The 21,550-nt window shown below is 48.8% G+C and overlaps 1 protein-coding gene across 2 annotated transcripts in view; it reads left to right on the top strand.

Moving 5' to 3' along the window:
• Nucleotides 1-21,550, top strand: part of drosha (drosha ribonuclease III) — a 213,962-nt gene that overhangs the window by 139,632 nt on the left and 52,780 nt on the right. For both annotated transcript variants that reach the window (XM_085989256.1, XM_085989257.1), the window contains exons 26-28: nt 8,622-8,727; nt 15,184-15,325; nt 19,829-19,911. In XM_085989256.1, coding sequence (XP_085845382.1) covers nt 8,622-8,727; nt 15,184-15,325; nt 19,829-19,911 — 331 coding nt within the window. The remainder of the gene's footprint in view (nt 1-8,621; nt 8,728-15,183; nt 15,326-19,828; nt 19,912-21,550) is intronic.

The raw sequence follows: 21,550 nt of genomic DNA, 5'->3' as shown, positions 1-21,550 counted from the left end.
GAATGCATTTGTTTTCCTCCTCACGCTGTCTATCCACAGATCAAGCTGCAAGAGCTGGTTAGATTAGAATGCCGTTATTGATTTCACAAGTGTATTGGGTTTCCAAACTGACCAGTCCGTCGTCTTCAAGTTTCTTCCCAGAAATCTGAATGTTGGCACCAATCAGCATTGGCTGACACAACGCAACAACAATCAACAACTGAATCGGTATCGTTCTTACTGGGAATAAAACCAGAAACAACATTTTGCAGGGGGCAATGTGGGAAGAACTGGGGAGCGGGATTAATTGGATAGCTCTACCAAAGAGCGGGCACAGGCACGATGGGCCGAATGGCCTCTTTCTGTGCTGTATCATTCTATGAAGTTAATTCAGATTGGTACAGTTAGTCCGTCTATAGATGTTCTCAGTTGCCTTGTCGTTTACCCTTATGAGTACATGATCTGGCTGGAGATGGGTCAAGAAATATTCAGGACTTGGAGTTGTCATCAGGTCGACCTGTTCACCTTGAATAATCACAGCTCCTGTAGGCAGAGGCGGGACCATGTCAACAGAGAAAGTGGACCCACTCACCTTTTCCCTGAGCATGAAGGCTTCTACATATCTTTCTTCTGTTCTCCCTGATCCTGTGTGTAATATGAAGGATACAAGCCCGAGGTTACTGTAATGCAAACAGAAAGTGCTGGACACACTCAGCGGGTCAGGCAGCATCTGTGAAGAGAGAAACAGAGTTAACGTTTCAGCTCGATGGCTTCTCATCAGAACTGGAAATAGTTAGAGATGTGACAGGTTTTAAGCAAGTGTAGGGGCGGGGAAAGGGGGGAGGGGAGAATGAACAAAAGGGAAGGTCTGTGATAGGGTGGAAGGCAGGAGAGATTAAATGACAAAAGGGAGGATGGTGCGCGGCAAAAGGAGATGGTGAGGGGCAAGTAAAGAAACAAAAGATGGGTCTAGAGGAGGTGTCAATGACAAAAACAGAAGCAGATCTGAAATTGTTGAACTCGATGTTGAGTTCTGAAGGCTGTAAAGTGCCTAATCGAAAGATGAGGTGCTGTTCCTCGAGCTTACGCTGAGCTTCATTAGAACAGTGTAAGAGGACGGAGTGGGAGTGGAGCGGTGAATTAAAGTGACAGGTGACCGGAAGCTCGGGGTCACCCTTACGGGCTGAACGGAGGTGTTCCACAAAGCGGTCGCCCAATCTGCGTTTGGTCTCCCCAATGTAGAGGAGACCGCATCGTGAGCAGCGAATACAGTATACTAGATTGCAAGAAGTACAAGTAAATCGCTGTTTCACCTGGAAGGGGTGTTTAGGGCCCTGGGTTAATGTGTCTGTCACATAAAAAAAAACGTTGGAAATCTCAATACAGGAAACTCGATTTATCGGCACTTAAATAACCGGAAATCTCTGTTAACCGGCAAAATTCAGGAGTAGGTTTTACTTCATATTAGTGGCCGTTCCTGGATCTGTGGCTGTGTAACCGGGGTTCCTGCACCTGTTGCTAAGCAACAGGGATGCCTGGATCTTGTGGCCGGGGTTCCTGCACCTGTTGCTAAGCAACGGGGAAGCCTGGATCTGTTGCTGTGTACGGGGCTCTCGTACCTTTTACTATACCTCCTCTAATCCGGACTTTTTGATAAACCGGCACCACGCCGGTCCCGGATAAAAAAGAGTTTCCTGTAGTTATTTGTTCCCTATATTACAAAAACCCACAGCAAGCTGGTGCATAGCTTGGGTGAATGAGTGCCACCTGTATTGTTATCGAATCATAGAAATTTGCGGCACAGAAGGAGGCCATTCGGCCCATCATGTCTGTGCCGGCCGACAAAGAGCTCTCCAGCCTAATCCCACTTTCCAGCTCTTGGTCCGTAGCCCTGTAGGTTACGGCACTTCAAGAGCATCTCCAAGTACTTTTTAAATGTGATGAGGGTTTCTGCCTCGACCACCCTTTCAGGCAGTGAGTTCCAGACCCCCACCACCCTCTGGGTGAAAAACGTTCTCCTCAACTCCCCTCTAATCCTTCTACCAATTACTTTAAATCTATGCCCCTTGGTTATCGACCTCTCTGCTAAGGGAAATAGGTCCTTATCGTCTTGTGAGGAAGAGACTGAGGCGACAGGTTAAAGGTCATTCTGCTGTTCACCATTTGCATTCTTTATATATGCTAAACCTTTATAAAACTCTGGTTAGGCCCCAGCTGGAGTATTGGGTCCAATTCTGGGCACCGTACTTTAGGAAAGATGTCAAGTCTTTGGAGAGGGTGCAGAAGAGATTTACTAGAATGGTACCAGGGATGGAGGGTCTTCAGTGATGTGGAGAGACTGGAGAAGCTGGGGTCGTTCTCCTTGGAGCAGAGAAGGTTAAGAGGAGATTTGATAGAGCTGTTCAAAATCATGAACGGTTTTGATGGAGTAAATAAGGAGAAACTGTTTCCAGTGGCAGGAGGGTCGGTAACCAGAGGGCACAGATTTAAGGTGATTGGCAAAAGAACCAGAGGCGACAGGAGGAAACATGTTTTTTATGCAGCGAGTTGTTGTGATCTGGAATGCGCTGCCTGAAAGGGCGGTGGAAGCAGATTCAACAGGAACTTTCAAAAGGGAATTGGATAAATACTTGAAGGGGAAAAATTTACAGGGCTGTGGGGAAAGAGCGGGGGGAGTGGGACTAATTGGCTAGCTCTACCAAAGAGCCGGCACAGGCACGATGGGCCAAACGGCCTCCTTCTGTGCAGTGTCATCCTATGATTCTGGAAATATTTTAAGTCAGGTTCTGATTGATAGTGTTTGTAAGTTGCCATGTGGGTTGTTAAGAGCTCCCTCTCCTACAATCATAGGATGTTCCAGCATTTGGCCCATCAGTTGTCTTATTCTGAGGATCAGGCATTACTGGCCCTCAATATTGTGGGCACCGTTTCCCAAGTGTTGCCTCACTTTTAGGCTGATTGCTTGCTCCACTTGGTTGAGCGGAACTGGGTCAAGTCATGCATCCTTCCATTGTCGAGGAGCAAGCAGCGTATTGACCGACAAAATAGTCCTGATCACACAGCCAAATAAAAATTGGTTCTAGACCAGCTCCGGGGAATGATTGCTGGGCCCAGGACCCACCTGATATTGGGCCCCGGGCCTCATTTACACCAGCTCGCTATTCGTACTTCGAGCATCTGAGTCAGTCTGTCGAGAGCGAACGGGAGGGGGAGGGGCTGAGCGGGGCCGAGCGGGAGGGGGAAGGGCCGAGAGGGAGGGGGCGAGCGGGAGGGGGAGGGGTCGAGCGGGAGGGGGAGGGGTCGAACGGGAGCAGAAGGGGCCGAGCAGGAGGGGGAGGGGCCGAGGGGGAGGGAGTGAGAGGGAGGGGAGGGGAACGATCGTGAGAGGGAGGAGGGAGAGTAGCGGGCGAGGGGAAGGGGTGTGAGAGCGAGGGGTTGGGGGCGAGGGGGAGGGGAACGATCGTGAGAGGGAGGGAGTGAGATCGGGAGGTAGTCCAGGGGGTGATGGGGAAACAGTTCGAGGCTGCGATCGGAGGGGCGGTGGGGCCAGGCGGTGGACGGCAGCTGCCCGTGGTTTATCGTCGAGCTGGGTGGAGGATCCTGCTCGACCCAGCTCCACATTCAGGTCACTTTTTTCTTAAAGAACTTACCTTTTTTGGGTGGCCTCAGCGGGCGCTTTAAGGACAGCGGTTTAGGCCGCAGGTAGACCTGGCAAACCAATGCAGTGAAGGAGGCATGGAACACGGGCCAAGAGCCGGACACCTGTTTCAGGCATGAGCCCCGGACGCCTCATGTGATGCCTGTATGGCGGGCGGTGCACTTTCGGCTCCGATTGTGCGCGCGCCACACGAGACACCTTGGTTCCCGTTTAGCGCCGGAGGCCGAATTTCTAGCCCAGAGTATTTAATTGCCGCTCCTGACCCTGTTCCAGGTTGCAGCCACGTTTCAGTTCTGGCTGTATTTCAGCAACATCTCATTTCCCAATGCTGCTGCTGGCGGGGGTGGGGGGTGCGGAAGGTGTGGGGGGTTGGGGTGGCGGGGAGCCGATTGCTGCAGAAACCCTTCCCACAATATAAATGGGCAGTCTCGGCAGCGGGAGGGAAGGTCACACGCCATTGGGGAAATGGTGCCTGGAACACTAGGATGCACGTAGTGCTTTAAAAGAAAAAAACCCCCAAAATCTCGGGTTTTGCAAGCAGAAGATTTAAATCTGCTACATCTGTGATAACTGCGCATTTGCAGCACTTTACTGAGTAGAGACATAACAAGAAATAGGAGCGGGAATAGGCCACTCAGCCCCTCGAGCCTGCTCCGCCATTCAATAAGATCATGGCTGATCTTGGGCTCAAAGCCACTTCCCCGCCCGCTCCCCATAACCCTTCACTCCCTTATCGTGCAAAAATCTGTCTATCTCCACCTTAAATGTATTTAATGACCCAAAGAGAAAGCAAAATTCTTTCCCCTGCCCCCAGCTGTGATTTGAGCCTTGGATTCGGGCAGTGGCAACTCCGGCCTTGCTTCCAAAGCTCGGTCCCGGGGCATTAGGCAAGAAGTAAACACAAGAGCTGCTATAGGCATATTTATTTGGGGAAAATCGATTTAGTTTACGGTTTGGATCCATCAGAAAGTATGTTTTCCATATTTCAGTAATTCTATTGAAATAAGTAATAAATCATCCTGAGCTACCACGTGTAACACTGACGGCGAATGCTGATTGTTTATTCTGCTGCCAAATTGTCTTAATACTGTAGTGTCAAAATAAATTCCAAACCTTCACTGATTTCTGTCTGTGGCGTTGTACACAACGTAAAAAAAAAAGTTTCCGTGGGAATTATGGTTTGGTACAATCAACGAGAGAGAGTTAGGGGAAAAAGTCCCGCCTTCTGGTTTGAAGGGCCCCGAGTTAGATGGCCAGCCTCGGCCGACATTTGACCTCGGTAACTTGCACTTGTTCCCAACCCAAAAAAAAACCGACAAGGTCGAGCTGTCTCATTAGAGGAAGGTGTCCACCCGTCTCCCTCAAAGCCCACCTCGTATCTGACAAATGCGAAGTAGTTTGGGCAGAAGTGTGTGCAGTGAGCTGGCCCGTCCTCCCAGTGCAAACACTGAAAGTCGGATTTGAAAGAAGAGAGTTGAGGGGGAAGGAGAATTTGGAGGGGGAGAGAAAAACTGTATAAAACACTCGTTAGGCCACAGCTAGAGTACTGCGTACAGTTCTGGCCACCACATTACAGGAAGGATGTGATTGCACTGGAGAGGGTGCAGAGGAGATTTACCAGGATGTTGCCTGGGCTGGAGAATTTTAGTTATGAGGGAAGAGTCCAGAACCAGGGGTCACAGTCTAAGGATAAGGGGTAAGCCATTTAGGACAGAGATGAGGAGGAATTTCTTCACCCAGAGAGTGGTGAACCTGTGGAATTCTCTGCCACAGAAGGCAGTGGAGGCCAATTCATTAAATGTATTCAAGAAGGAGTTGGATATATTTCTTAAGGCAGGGACAGGGTACTGAGTGTGGATGATCAGCCATGATCTCATTGAATGGTGGAGCAGGCTCGTGGGGCCGAATGGCCGACTCCTGCTCCTATCTTCTATGCTAAGATTGGATAGGCTGGGGTTGTTTTGTTTTTTTTTAGAGCAGAGGATGTTGAGGGGAAACTTAATTGAGGTGTATAAAATTATGAGGGGCCTCGATAGAGTGGCTAGGAAGGACCTATTTCCCTTAGCAGAGAGGTCAATAACCAGGGGGTATAGAGTTAAAGTAATTGGTAGAAGGATTAGAGGGGAGTTGAGGAGAACTTTTTTCACCCAGAGGGTGGTGGGGGTCTGGAACTCACTGCCTGAAAGGGTGGTAGAGGCAGAAACCCTCATCACATTGAAAAAGTACTTGGATATACACTTGAAGTGCCGAAACCTACAGGGCTACGGACCAAGAGCTGGAAAGTGGGATTAGGCTGGAGAGCTCTTTTTCAGCCGGCACAGACACGATGGGCCGAATGGCCTCCTTCTGTGCCGTAAATTTCTATGGTTCTATAAACCCATCTGTCATGTCCAAAAAACAAAGTGGCTCTCCAATACTGAACTGGCAATGTGCCTTTACTTTATAAAGCCCAACTTAGCTTGTAATGTGACACTCTGGGAACATCTACTCTGGCTCCCAACATTGACCCTAACCATCGACTTAGAAGCAACTCAACCTAGAATTCTTAAGGGGCTTGACAGGGTAGATTCTGTGAGGCTGTTTCCCCCTGGCTGGGCAGACTCGAACTAATGGCCACAGTCTCAGGATAAGGGGTCGGCCTTTAAGACGAAGATGAGGAGGAATTTCTTCACTCGGAGGGTTGGTGAATCTTTGGAATTCTCTACCCCAGAGGGCTGTGGATGCTGAATCGTTGAGTATATTCAAGGCTGAGGTCGATAGATTTTTGGACTCTAGGGGAATCAAGGGATATGGTGATCGGGCAGGAAAGCGGATTTGAGGTAGAAGATCAGCCGTGATCTTATTGAATGGCGGAGCAGGCTCGAGGGGCCAAATGGCCGACTCCTGCTCCTATTTCTTATGTTGCAACCTGTACATGCTGTGTTGATGCTTTCTGTAATGGCAGTCGTGTGTCCAGCTTCTGTGCTTTGTTTGTGGTCAGTATGTTGTATTCATGGATCGATGCGCTCATGCTTGTTATAAGCAGTCAACTGGCCCTGATTCTCCCTCTACAGATACTGATGCAGACAATTGTTATTCAAGCTGCGGAGTTTAGTTCCTGTTGTTGCCGAGCCTTTTGAAGGATTCTGTTAAAATGTTATTCCTCTTGCTGCATATTTGGAAGAATCTACAGGCAAAGCCAGTGAGTTCCAGTAGGCTTTCTGTGGCCCTTTGATACCAATCTGCAGTATAACATTTTTTTAGATGCTCCCGCATAATTTGTTCTTTACAGAGATTTTGAAGTTAGTACTACTGCGTAATCCCTTCAAAAACAGTGGGCAGGATTTTCATTGGGCCGTGGAGGCGGGATTGGAGACGTGTGGGGGGGGTTAAAATCCCGAAATCGGGGGTCATGACCCCATCCCGCACCCAACCCGCCTCCATGCCAGTTTCAAAGGAGGCGGGTACCCGCCCCGCACTGGGACCCGCCTCCCCGAGGCGGGAAGGGGATTAGTGCCAATTAACTGCCTGTTAACAGGTAGTTAACAGGCAGTTTTTAGCCTAATCCCTATTTTTAATTTTGAAGTGTGGGATTCCCGACGGCTCCAAACCACGCCAAGTTAGAGGAGGCGGGCCGTCGGGATGAAGGGCTTGGAGGGTTCGAGATGTCCGGTGTTCAGGTGAGTGATGGGTGCATGAGTGCAAAGGTAAGTGTGTTTGGTGTGTGTAAAGTGTTTAAAGAAGTTTTACATACCATTACAGCCTTCCTTCCTTCAGGTCTCGGGAGTCCCTCATCTCTCCGGCACAGAAAGCAGAATGGCTGCGAACTGTCAAAATTGCAGCATTCAGCTTTCTGTTCCGGGGAGATCTCGAAATCATCCTGAGAGGAAGGAATTAACTTAGAATACAGATTGTCAGTGTTTGACAGCTTCAAACAGCTGTGAAACGCAATATTTCATCTGTCAAAAGGTCTTGACAGGTGAAATGTCAATCTGTGACGTCACCTGTTGCCGGGTGGCCCTTAATTGGCCTGTTGAGCCTGCTGGGCGGGCTCAACAAGGTCAATCAAGTCAAAATCGTGTGGGTTGGCTAGAACTTGACGGAGGCTCGATGTCTCTATGTTTCTATAAATATATTCAAGAAGGAGTTAGATATATTTCTTAAGGCTAAAGGGTTCAAGGGATATGGGGAGAAGGCAGGGACAGGGTACTGAGTTTGGATGATCAGCCATGATCTCATTAAATGGTGGAACAGGCTCGAGGGGCCGAATGGCCTACTCATGCTCCTATCTTCTCTGTTTCTATGAGGCGGGACTACAACCCGAAAGTTGTAGTCCCACCTCCTACCCGACTTCAATGAAAATCCAGCCCAGTAAATCTAAATGTCCGCAATAAAACCGTTGGAGCTGCTTGCTAATCTCTGCACTTGTGTGCTCTCTCCACTTGCCAGGAATGTTAAAGATGATCTGTTTTAGTCATGTTGAGGGTTATTTAAGGTTGAGGGATAAGTATTGGCCAGGACACCGGGGATAACTCCCCTGCTCTTCTTCGAAATAGTGGCCGTGGGATCTTTTACGTCCACCTGAGAGAGCAGACGGGGCCTCGGTTTAACATCTCATCTGAAAGGTGCACTGGAAGTGTCCGTCTGGATTGTTGTGCTCAAGTCTCTGGAGTGGGACTTGAACCCACAACCTTCTGACTCCGAGGCGAGGGTGCCACCCACTGAGCCACTGGCTGACGCTGTTGGGTTAAGTAAAGTAAACTGAGCATTACAGAACAGAGCTGTGCAATTTTTAAAAAGTGTGCTTTATGGACATGATCAGGGAGGTACAGAACAGACGTCCAGTGCCTGTGAAGTTAGTGCACAATAAGCAGTTTTAATATTGACCCAAAAGCTCTTTAGTCCGTGTAATTACAGAGACCGAACACAATTTGAGTGCTTTTCAATTTAATTTGCTGTTTGCTTAGCACTCATTGATTTTAACAACGTTGATCTGCTTTTGCAGGGGTCACAATCAGAGGATGGAATTCCTTGGTGATTCTATAATGCAGCTGGTCGCCACAGAGTACTTGTTCATACACTTCCCAGATCACCACGAAGGTCACTTAACGGTGAGACGCGCACAAGTCATTGTTAAATTAATATCTTATTTAAGAGCTGAGCAATATGGCAAGCACCTGTAAAGGACTGTTGTTAATGTACTCGACAGAAAATACACTCATTTTTATGCATGGCAGCTTCCGTGCTATTAAAGAGGATGGCACCTTCTACAGTATGTAAATATAGGCCCAGATATTCCGATCGCAGGCCTCCTGCGGGCGAAGAGCTGCGATCTGGAAAAGTCTGCGCCCTTACCGGAGGGCTCCCGGGAGGCGCACAGTTCCGATGCTGGGCCTCTCCAAACTGCTGGTGCGCAGGGCCCACGTATCCCAGAGGCGCAGGTAGTTCGCAGCGTCCCTGGGATCACGTGGGCCATGGGGGGGCCAATCACGGAAGGGAATCTCCCTTCATACACTTGACTGTCAAATACAGGAATGGCGATCACCCCCAAAACATAGTAAAACTTCAAATAATGTTTTTTTAAAAACATCACATTTCTAAAATGACTTGAAATTACATAAATTAGCTATTTTAAACAAAATTTTTAATTTTTGATAAAAATAATTAAAGTTTTTAACGGGGCTAAAAATAAATTTACTTTTCTTTAAAGTATTTTTAAATGATAAATCAGTGGAAAAAAGTTTCTTTTAACTTTTTTTCAACTCTTATCCTGGTCTTGCGCGCGCTTTTACCAGGCGCGAGGATTGTAAATGTTTTCTGCGGGCGGAGGGTCTCCAAAAAATGGAACTATCCGCCTGCAGAGGCCCTTCTCTCGGACAGCCAGACGATCTGTCGAGAGCTTTCTTGACAGATCAGAAATGCCGGTTTTCAGCGCGTGCGCTGTGCATGCCTGAAACCGGCATTTCCAATGTCCCTACGGGTGGGTACACAGAGCGTACACTCCCGTAGGGATCGGAATATCCGGCCCATAAATATTCTTCAGTGATAGGTCAATAAAAAAACTTTATTGTAAAATCTCAATATAAAGTATGTTCTTAAAAATCTTACACCTGTGCGCACTTCCTGTCAACAAAACCTTACTTCCTGTTGCAGTGTTTTTGTCGCACTTTTAGGATCAACTTTTTCCATTATTAATTCGCATGTCAACATTTTTAATGGAAACTTCCTATTTCAACTTGTCACGCTGTAATTGCGCCCTCCCGCCAGTGATGGTGCTGTAGCATATCATTACATTACATAGGATTGCATAGAATATACAGCACAGAAACAGGCCATTCGGCCCAGCCAGTCCGTGCCGGTGTTTATGCTCCACTCGAGCCTCCTCCCGTCTTTCCTCATCTAACTCTATCAGCGTAACCCTCTATTCCCTTCTCCCTCATGTGCTTATCCAGCCTCCCCTTAAATGCATCTATACTATTCGCTTCAACCACTCCCTGTGGTAGCGAGTTCCACATTCTCACCACTCTCTGGGTAAAGAAGTTTCTACCAAATTCCCTATTTGATTTCTTGGTGACTATCTTATATTGATGGCCTCTAGTTTTGCTCTTCCCCACAAGTGGAAACACTCTCTCTGTATCCACTCTATCAAAACCTTTCATAATTTTAACGACCTCTATTAGGTCACCCCTCAGCCTTCTCTTTTCAAGAGAAAAGAGACCCAGCCTGGTCATCCTTTCCTGATATGTATACCCTCACATTTCTGGTATCATCCTTGTAAATCTTCTCTGCACCCTCTCCAGTGCCTCTATATCCTTTTTATAATATGGCGACCAGAACTGTATGCAGTGCTCCAAGTGTGGTCTAACCAAGGTTCGACACAGGTTTAGCATAACTTCCCTACATTTCAATTCTAGAATATCCAAGTCCTGCGTGTCCCAGCCCCCTCACCCTGTACCACACAGAAGCTCGCTAGCTCCGACCAGTTGTACTTCCGAAATTGTCCTAAGTTTTGTTGTTCAATTCTCGCTAGTAATATAAAATGAAAGTGCTGCATAAAAATAAAGGACCAGACGTATGCCGCCCTGCCTTGAGCATCGAGTCGACATAAGGTTCTCGGGTCTCTTTTGACTTCATCCTTGGCTATCTCGACACCATTCATGCCCGCCTTTCCTCGCCGTGTCCAATGCTTCATCACTTGTCTGCATTCAATTTGTGTTCAACCTACTCGCGTATCTTTTTTTTTAGCTCGTTCTGTAGTATCTAGGGCTGCCTCCTTCGATTGCCTTGTGGCTTTCAAAAGGGGAATTGGATAAGTACCCGAAGGAAAAAAAAAAAATTGCAGGGCTACGGGGAAAGGGCGGGGGGGAGCGGGACTAGCTGAAGTGATCTTGCAGAGAGCCGGCACGGGCTCGATGGGCCGAATGGCCTCCTCCTGTGCTGTACCCATTCTATGATTGCGCTGGCCCTTCCTAGTTTGGTATCATCTGCAATTTTAATCAATTTGCATTGAGTTTTAGAATCCAAGTCATTGATGTAAGTTGGTGACAGAAGTGTCCCCAATGCTGAGCTGTCGGCCTTCCTACTCTCATCAGCCCCTCCTTCGACCTGACAGGGCCCCTCTAACCTGTACCCATTATTTTCTACCCTTCAGCCAGTTTATCTATATATATAAATCGGTACTTCTGTCATTCTGTCTATCTGTCTGTCTGTCTATCTATCTGTCTGTCATCGCGTGTGCTTATGGGTATGCACTCGAAAGTTACAGGGCGTACCTACGCGCGCGTTACCTCCAAAGAAAGCTTACGCTTCCGAGACGGTTTTAAGCGTATTTACGTTTCGGCCGGGCTAAAATCCCGCCCGCGGTATCCCAAAAACCTTCAACGTTCCGCTCATTAGCATCTCATTATCCGCTCATTAGCGACAGAGTGACCTCGAGCTCGACCAATCGTACGCCGGGTTGCTGGCGTGTGCCGCCGGGCCAATCGGTGCACGTGTGGCCGGGCTTTATCGTTCTGAACCGAGGTGAGTCGCCGCCATCTTGATTCCAAACTTTTCCTTTCTTTTTCCCGCTTTCTGCGTCTTAAAAAAAAAACGTTGCTTTTAAAACACATATTGTTTTAAAAAAAAATGATTTAGAAAGTAATTAACTTATCTAATCTCATTAATTTTCCTACCTTTCCCCTTTTTCCAGGTAGGCCTAGAAGCCTCGGCGTCTCCTCCGCACCCACGCCCGAGCTAGGCACCTCCCGGCCCCACTCGAAGGCTGGAGGGCCGAGCCTCAGCCCAGCGCCGCTAGGGTGCGCGCGCAGCAGGAGCTGAGACGCCTCTCTCTGCCGGGGCTTGCTGAGCGTCCAGCGTTACCCTGGCAACGGGCGCAATCGGCGGTCTTCACCTCGGGGGGGAGGGGGGGGCGGCCGCGACCCTCGGGGGGGGGGCCCGCGACCCTCGGGGGGGGGGGGCGCGACCCTCGGGGGGGGGGGGGGGGGGGGCGCGCGCGCAGCAGGAGCAGCTGAGACGCGGCGTCTCTCTCTCTGGCTTGGTCAGCGTCACGGTTGCCCTGGCAACCGGGCCCGCCGGCCGAGAGAGACGCCGCGTCTCAGCTCCTGCTGCGCGCGCAATCGGCGGTCTTCACCTCCGGGGGGGGGGCACGACCCTCGGGGGGGGGGCGCCCGCCGCCCTCCCTCCCCCTCCCTCCAACCCCCCCCGCCCCCCCTGCCCTCCCTTCCCCCTCCCCCCCCCCGCCCTCCCCCCCCCCGCCCTCCCCCCCCCCGCCCTCCCTTCCCCGCCCTCCCTTCCCCGCCCTCCCTTCCCCGCCCTCCCTTCCCCGCCCTCCCTTCCCCGCCCTCCCTTCCCCCGCCCTCCCTTCCCCGCCCTCCCTTCCCCGCCCTCCCTTCCCCGCCCTCCCTCCCCTCCCCCCCCCGCCCTCCCTTCCCCGCCCTCCCTTCCCCTCCCCTGCCCTCCCTTCCTTCCTTCCCCCCGCCCTCCCTTCCCCGCCCTCCCCCTCCCTCCCTTCCCCGCCCTCCCCCTCCCCCTCCCCTCCCCCCCGCCCTCCCTTCCCCTCCCCCCCGCCCTCCCTTCCCCTCCTTCTCTTCCCCCCAGTCGCTCTCTCTCTTCCCCCCAGTCGCTCTCTCTCTCTCTCTCTTCCAACAACAACATGCCCTCGAAAAAGCCTCCGGCACCGCCGGGCACTTCAGCTAGTAATCCATACACAAGTATCACCTTAAATGCTCACAGCTTTTGCGCTTAATTAATAATCTTTTTGGTGGATCTTCATCAAGTGTCAGCTGTGGCTCAGTGGGCAGCACTCTCGCCTCTGAGTCAGAAGGTTGTGGGTTCTAGTCCCACTCCAGAGACTTGAGCACATAAAGCTAGGCTGACACTCCCAGTGCAGTGCTGAGGGAGCGCCGCACTGTCAGAGGGGCAGTGCTGAGGGAGCACCGCACTGTCGGAGGTGTGCCGTCTTTCGGATGAGACGTTAAGCCGAGGCCCCGTCTGCCCTCTCGGGTGGACGTAAAAGATCCCATGGCACTGTTTCGAAGAAGAGCCGGGGAGTTCTCCCTGGTGTCCTGGGGCCAATATTTATCCCTCAACCAACATAACAAAAACAGATTAACTGGTCATTATCACAGTGCTGTTTGTGTGATCATGCTGTGCTCAAATTGGCCGCTGCGTTTCCCACATTACAACAGTGACCCCACTTCAAAAAGTACTTCATTGGCCGTAAAGGGCTTTGAGACGTCCGGTGGTCGTGAAAGGCGCTATAGAAATGCAAGTCTTTCTATGTCTTTCGGAAGTCTAAGAACACGGCACCGTAAGGTCAACCCGTGTTGTCACTTCCTCAAAGGAATCACGGAGGTTGGTCAGGCTGAACCGTCCCAGTCTCCAGCCTTGTTGACTGTTGTTTACCAGGTTGTTGTTGTACAGCTAACCCTCAGATTTACTCCTGATAATCCCATTTATTTACACGGAATTGGAGTTGCGCTAACCGGTCTGGAGTTACCCGCGTCTGCTTTGTTGCCCTTTTTGAACACGGGCACCATGGTTGGCCTGTTTCCCAATCTTCCGCTACTTGCCCAGTTCTAGTGACTCCCTCGTGTTGAAGGACAGTGTCTCGCCAATCTGCTCGCTCGTCTCTCTCAACAGTTTCGGATAAGAACCATCTAACCCTGGAATAGAAAGGCTGTTGCACTTGCTTTACCAGAGGTGGTGCTGTAACCTCAGTCAGGTGGAACAAGTCCGACTGGAACAAAATTCAAGGCCACGGGAGACTCGCTAGTTTTATACCATTTTTATCAACCACATCAACAACAGAATAAAATCCCCATGGCTACTAAATTCCTCATCCTTCTAACATATTGCCAGATAATTCTGGAATCCTAATGACAGCTCATCCTTGTTTTCAAATCCCTCCATGGCCTCGCCCCTCCCTACCTCTGTAATCTCCTCCAGCCCCACAACCCCCCCGAGATATCTGCGCTCCTCTAATTCTGCCCTCTTGAGCATCCCTGGTTATAATCGCTCCACCAGTGGTGGCCGTGCCTTCTGTTGCCAAGGCCCTAAGCTCTGGAATTCCCTCCCTAAACCTCTCCGCCTTGCTACCTCTCTTTTTCTCCTTTTAAGATGCTGCTTAAAACCTCCCTCTCTGACCAAGCCTTGCCCTCATTTCTCCATATGCGGCTCGGTGTCAAATTTTGTTTTATGACACTCCTGTGAAGCGCCTTGGGATGTTTTACTACGTTAAAGGCGCTATATAAATACAAGTTGTTGTTGTTGGAGATTCAAATCCCTTTAAAGTAATGTCCAAAAATGATATGTAAAAGCAAATTACTGTGGATGCTGGAACAGAAAATGCTGGAAATACTCAGCAGGTCAGGCAGCATCTGTTTTGACTAAAGGTCATCGAACTGAAACGTTAACTCCCCACAGATGCTGCCTGACCTGCTGAGTATTTCCAGCATTTTCTGATTCTTAAACCAAAATTATGTGTTGAGTAAAGAAAATCTGATGCGGTTTAGAAAATTCAATATATTTTTTATTCGTTCATGGGATGTGGGCGTCGCTGGCAAGGCCAGCATTTATTGCCCATCCCTAATTGCCCTTGAGAAGGTGGTGGTGGAGCGCCTTCTTGAACCGCTGCAGTCCGTGTGGTGAAGGTGCTCCCACAGAGCTGTTAGGGAGGGAGTTCTAGGATTTTGACCCAGCGACGATGAAGGATCGGTGATATATTTCCAAGTCAGGGTGGTGTGTGACTTGGAGGGGAACTTGGAGGTGGTGGTGTTCCCATGCGCCTGCTGCCCTTGTCCTTCTAGGTGGAAGAGGTCGCGGGTTTGTGAGGTGCTGCCGAAGAAGCCTTGGCGAGTTGCTGCAGTGCATCTTGTAGATGGTACACAGTGCAGCCACGGTGCGCCGGTGGTGGAGGGAGTGAATGTTTAAGGTGCTGGACGGGGTGACAATCATGCGGGCTGCTTTGCCTGGATAGTGTCCTGGGTATCAGTTAACAGAATCGAATGAATGGCAGGAATGAAGGGACGGTAACAATGTTTTGCTGCGATGGCTTTTTTTTGCAGCTGTTACGGAGCTCCCTGGTCAATAACCGGACTCAGGCCAAAGTGGCGGAAGAACTGGGCATGCAGGACTTTGCCATCACCAATGACAAAACCAAAAGACCGGTCGCACTACGAACCAAGACCCTTGCTGATCTTTTAGAATGTGAGTGCACGTATACTTATCTGTTAAATAATGTGACCGCCACGTGCTGATGCTATAAGGGCTTTTTTTTTTTTAATTAATCTATTCCACGTCAAAGCTTCATTTTCATTTCTTTAACGCCCCTTTCAACTAATAAATTCATGGCTCAATTCTTGTCCCAGCTTGTGGAATTACAAATACAGTCGATTGAGAGAATTTTTTGCAAAATAGGTCAATAACCAAGGGGGCAGAGATTTAAAGTAATTGGTAGAAGGATTAGAGGGGAGTTGAGGAGAACTTTTTTCACCCAGAGGGTGGTGGGGGTCTGGAACTCACTGCCTGAAAGGGTGGTAGAGGCAGAAACCCTCATCACATTTAAAAGGTACTTGGATATACACTTGAAGTGCCGGAACCTACAGGGCTACGGACCAAGAGCTGGAAACTGGGATTAGGCTGGAGAGCTCTTTGTCAGCCGGATCAGACACGATGGGCCGAATGGCCTCCTTCTGTGCCGTAAATCTTTATGAAGACTGGGCTGGCTCCTCCCAGGATAACGCATTTATTTTACCAACCTCTGTGCTGTACATGAAAATTAGGGGAAAAGAAATCTACTTTTCTTCCCCTTTACAATACATAATAATAATAATCAACTTTATTGTCATTGTTAGTGCACAAGTGCAGTACAACGAAATGTAGGCTTGCGGCTCCCGAGAGTGTACATTTTGATTAAGACATTTAAACATTCAACATACATTTGGCTTGTAATACATTAACATTAACATAAACATAATAAAGTGCATTGGCAGATGTGCAGGCTTTAGAGTTTATTTGTGGAGTTCAGTAGGATGACAGCCCTGGGAAAGAAGCTGTTCCTAAATCTGGTCGTTCGGGTGCGAATGCATCTGTAGCGTCTCCCAGATGGCAGGGGGGCGAACAGACTGTGGCTGGGGTGGGTAGGGTCTTTGATGATGGTCAGTGACCTCCGTAAACAGCGTTTCTGGTAGATGTTCTCTATGGTCGGTAGCCGGGTGCCGGTAATGCGTTGGGCAGTTTTGACTACCCGCTGCAGGGCTTTCCGGTCATAGGAACTACGGCTGCCATACCATACTGTGATACAGTTTGTCAGGATGCTCTCTATAGTGCAGCGGTAAAAGTTAGAGAGGATCAGGGGTGACAGGTTACATCCCTTCAGCCTCCTTAGGAAATATAGGCGCTGCTGGGCCTTCTTCACCAGAGAGGAGGTATTGAGGGACCAGGAGAGGTCTTCCGTGATGTGGACTCCGAGGAACTTAAAGCTGTCCCCCTTTCCACCACAGCCCCATGGATGTGGATTTAGAAAAAGTCAAATTTTGTCTGAAAACACTCCTGTGAAGTGCCTTGGGATGTTTTACTACTTTAAAGGTGATATATAAATACAAGTTGTTGTTAAATAACTGCCGATTCCAATTTCAAAGAAAAGTGCTATACCTGATCCCGGGGGAAGATGAGCAGAATTTGTTTTTACGCAGTTGTGATCTGGAATGCGCTGCCTGAAAAGGCGGTGGATGCAGAGTCAATAGCAGCTTTCAAAAGAGAATCGGATAAACAATTGAAAAGGAAAATAAATTGGACGGCTATGGGGAGAGAGCTGGGGAAGTGGGGCTATTTGGATAGCTCTTTCAAAGAGCGGGCACAGGCTCGACGGGTCGAATGGCCTCCTTCTGTGCGGTTTCATTTTACGATCCTCGCAACAGGAAAGGTACTACAGGATGCAAGATAAAATTTATGAATTCACACTCCCAACATGGAGTTTGATCTGAAGGGAGCATTTAAAAAAAAAAAAGTATTTTATGGGATGTGGGCGTCGCTGGCAAGGCCAGCATTTATTGCCCATCCCTAGTTGCCCTTGAGAAGGTGGTGGTGAGCCGCCTTCTTGAGCCGTTGCAGTCCATATGGTGAAGGTGCCCCCACAGTGCTGTTCGGGAGGGAGTTCCAGGATTTTGACCCAGGGACGATGAAGGATCGGCTGATATATTTCCAAGTCAGGATGGTGTGTGACTTGGAGGGGAACTTGGAGGTGGTGGTGTTCCCAGGCACCTGCTGCCCTTGTCCTTCTAGGTGGCAGAGGTCGTGGGTTTGGGAGGTGCTGCCGAAGAAGCCTTGGCGAGTTGCTGCAGTGCATCTTGTAGATGGTACACACTGCGCCGGTGGTGGAGGGAGTGAATGTTTAAATTAATATTTATTGCCCATCCCGAATTGCCCTTGAGATGGTGATTGAGATAAATTTGAAGACTAGGCTGGCTGTTCCCACATTGACATATTTATTTTACCAAGCTCTGTCAGCTTTACATGAAAATTATGGAAAACAATCTACTTTTTTCCCCCTTTACAATGCAATTCGACAGAGTCCCCCTTCCCATCCCTGCCCCCAGTGGATGTCCTGACACCAGATGGAACAGAAAGCCAATGGTTGGGGCTGGGGGTTAGTAAAGAAAGTCAGGCAGGAGAAGAATTCCTGGGTTGCCAGATGTTGGATGGTAACACATCCTTTTCCAAGGACTGCAAGGAAGTGAATGGGTGTTTTCAGAACACCAGGCAAATGCATGCTTGACACACAAGCTACTGAAGACATGATGTGCTGGACATAAAAGCATAAGAATTAGGAGCAGGAGTCGGCCATGCGGCCCCTCGAGCCTGCTCCGCCATTCAGTAAGATCATGGCTGATCTTCGACCTCAACTCCATTTTCCCACCCGATCCAAAGATGTGCGGGTTAGGTTGATTGGCCATGATAAAAAATTGGCCCTTAGTGTTAGGGGGGATTAAATACGTGGGGTTACGGGGTTACGGGGATAGGGCTTGGGTGGGATGGCTGTCGGTGTAGGGACCGGGTGCTAGGGATTGGATGATCAGCCATGATCTCGTTGAATGGCGGAGCAGGCTCGAAGGGCCGAATGGCCTACTCCTGCTCCTAGTTTCTATGTTTCTATGTATCTCCCTATCCCTTGATTACCATCGAGTCCAGAAATCCATCTATCGCAGCCTTGAATATACTCAACGATTCAGCATCCACAGCCCTTTGGGGTAGAGAATTCCAAAGATTCACAACCCCCTGATTGAAGAAATTCCTCCTCAGCTCAGTCCTAAATGACCGACCCCTTATCCTGAGACTGTGGAGCTACAGGCACAGTGGAAATATTCACAACAAATAGAAAAGTTGCTTATCTGTCGCAGGAGGCCCGAAAGCTATTGCTGCTGTTAGCGTGGCATTGCATACGCTGAGTATAGGCGTAAAATGACAGATTGTACTTGAGCATGGTCATTTTTATAAAGGCATAGAATCCTCAAACTCATCGCCTTGGGCCAAAATTTGTGTTTTTCTTTTGAATAGATCTGCTCAATCTTTTTTTTTAAAAATGTACAGGAAACTTTGTGCTATCCGGAGGTGAGCTATCCAGCAATCTGGAGCCACCGGCAAAAATCAGCAGCCGTTTTTTATTCTTTTTGTTTGTTTTTTTTGCTTTGTTTGAACAGTCAAGCTCTGCAAGGTCTGTAGCTATAGCAACAGCTTCAGCTACAGAGCTTTAGGGCCACACCCGAATGTTTAGAAGCTGTTGCTAAGCAACAGTGTTTGTTGTCAAATACGGAGATAAGAATCTCCGTATCTCTCAACATTAACTCTGGAGAGTATGGCAGTTTTGAGGCAACGGCAGCAGCTCGGTCCCGTGGGTGCCGGATAGCACAAAGTTTCCTGTAATGTACCAAAGTCAAGTGTCAGCTGTGGCTCAGTGGGCAGCGCTCTCTCCTCTGAGTCAGAAGGTTGTGGGTTCAAGTCCCACTCCAGAGACTTGATCTAGGCTGACACTCCCAGTGCAATGCTGAGCGAGTGCTGCACTGTCGGAGGTGCCGTCTTTCGGATGAGACATTAAACCGAGGTCCCGTCTGCTCTCTCGGGTGGACGTAAAAGATCCCATGGCACTATTTCTTAGAAGAGCAGGGGAGTTATCCCCGGTGTCCTGGGGCCAATATTTATCGCTTATTGAGCATCACTAATACAGATTATCTGGTCATTATCACATTGCTGTTTGTGGGAGCTTGCTGTGCGCAAATTGGCTGCCGCATTTCCTACATTACAACAGTGACCACACTTCAAAAAGTGCTTCATTGGCTGTAAAGCGTGTTGGGACGTCCTGAGGTCGTAAAAGGATAGAGAGAGAACGATACTCCCCACTCTAAAATAATTGTCCTGGCCAATATTTCTCCCTCAATCAGTATCACTAAAACAGATGATCACATTGCTGTTGTGGGAGCTTGCTGTGCGCAAATTGCCTGCCACGTTTCCTACATTACAACAGTGACTACACTTCAAAAAGTACTTCATTGGCTGTAAAGCGCTTTGGGACGTCCGGTGGACGTGAAAGGCGCTATAGAAATGCAAGTCTGTCTTTCTTTCAAATGGATGGGATCAAATTCAATATGGGCTACAGAGAATAAATGTTAAAAGTGTACCTTTGTTAAAGTTTCATTTTATTTTTTTTTAATCTAGCATTCATAGCTGCACTTTATATCGACCAGGATTTGGACTATGTCCGCACTTTCATGAACGTGTGTTTCTTCCCGCGATTGAAGGTCAGTATATGTTCAACCTCGCTTCAGTGTAAATTTATTGGCCAAGTCTTTTGGCGCAGTTGGCGATCCGGGCGCAAATTGGCGCTCAAAATTGCGCCAGTTTTCAGAATTGTTTTTCTTTTAAATTTTGCTCAAGTTTCCGCTCAAGCTCATTTGCATATCGGTGAATGTAAAATCTGCCGTGGACCAGCGCGATTGAGCAGCGTTTCACAACATCATTTAAAAAAAAAAAAATGTTTGCATTAAGAAATGCTCCTTGATGTATTTAAGAGTGGTAACCTGGTGCAGCTGAAAATGGGTTTGACAAACAAATGAACATTTTTAATAAGTCTAGCACCTGTGAGTAACCTGATTTTTAAATGAATGTAAAAAAAACTATACAGAACCATTTGCTAGTTACATATATTTTATTCCTTCCTGGGATGTGGGCATCGCTGGCAAGGCCAGCATTTATTGGCCATCCCTAATTGCCCTCAAGAAGGTGGTAGTGAGTCGCCTTCTTGAACCGCTGCAGTCCGTGTGGTGAAGATACTCACACTGCTGTTAGGGAGGGAGTTCCAGGATTTTGACCCAGCGGCGATGAAGGATCGGCCGATATATTTCCAAGTCAGGATGGTGTGTGACTTGGAGGGGAACTTGGAGGTGGCGGTGTTCCCATGCGCCTGCTGCCCTTGTCCTTCAAGGTGGAAGAGGTCGCGGGTTTAGGAGGTGCTGCCGAAGAAGCCTTGGTGAGTTGCTGCAGTGCATCTTATAGATGGTACACACTGCAGCCACGGTGCGCTGGTGGTGGAGGGAATGAATGTTTAAGGTGGTGGATGGGGTGCCAATCAAGCGGGCTGCTTTGTCCTGGATGGTGTCGAGCTTCTTGAGTGTTGTTGGAGCTGCACTCATCCAGGCAAGTGGAGAGTATTCCATCACACTCCTGACTTGTGCCTTGTAGATGGTGGAAAGGCTTTGGGGAGTCAGGAGGTGAGACACTCACCACAGAATACCTAGCCTCTGACCTGCTCTTGGTGTACAGTAGTCAGTTCCTGAGTAAATTAAATATTTAAAAGCTTTGAAATTGTTCTTATTGGTGTCCTGACGCCTAAAAAAAAAAAAAAAAGCGCTTAATTTTTGGAGCTTCTCGAAGGGCTGCGAACGAGTGCAGTTAGCGGAAACTCCCGATGGTGATAAATTTGAACTGGGGGCGAGGCCAGTTTGTAGGCAGGGCCATCTTCCAGTGGGATTTTTTAACAACTGGCTCCAAAGATGGCGGAAACTCGAGTTGCGCTGGACGTAATTTGTGCTTAAAATGCCGCGACCTTTTGTGCCGGTTTGGCTGATTTCGGGCGAATTACCTTTGAAAAGTCCAGCGCAACCGAGCGGAAGCTCCTGCCTGTTCAGCCCCGTGCCATGTGTCCCCATTTACAGTGGTGGAAATTTTTGCTCCTCATAATACTATGGAGCATTTTCTGTCCCGTGCATCCTTAAGCAAAACTATAATTAATTGAAGTAAACTCATGCTTCTCTCACCTGTTGTAAACCTGGGAATTGTCCTCTTTAATACCAACCACTGATGTCTTCTGTCCGATATACAACAACTTGTATTTATATAGCGCCTTTAACAGGAGTACTTTAAGACAAAAAAATTGACACC

This window comes from Somniosus microcephalus, chromosome 5 (assembly GCF_052327205.1).
Source record: "Somniosus microcephalus isolate GS21.2 chromosome 5, FLI_Smic_1.0, whole genome shotgun sequence".
NCBI classification, from domain to species: Eukaryota; Metazoa; Chordata; class Chondrichthyes; order Squaliformes; family Somniosidae; genus Somniosus; species Somniosus microcephalus.
This window is presented reverse-complemented; position numbering and strand designations above follow the sequence as displayed.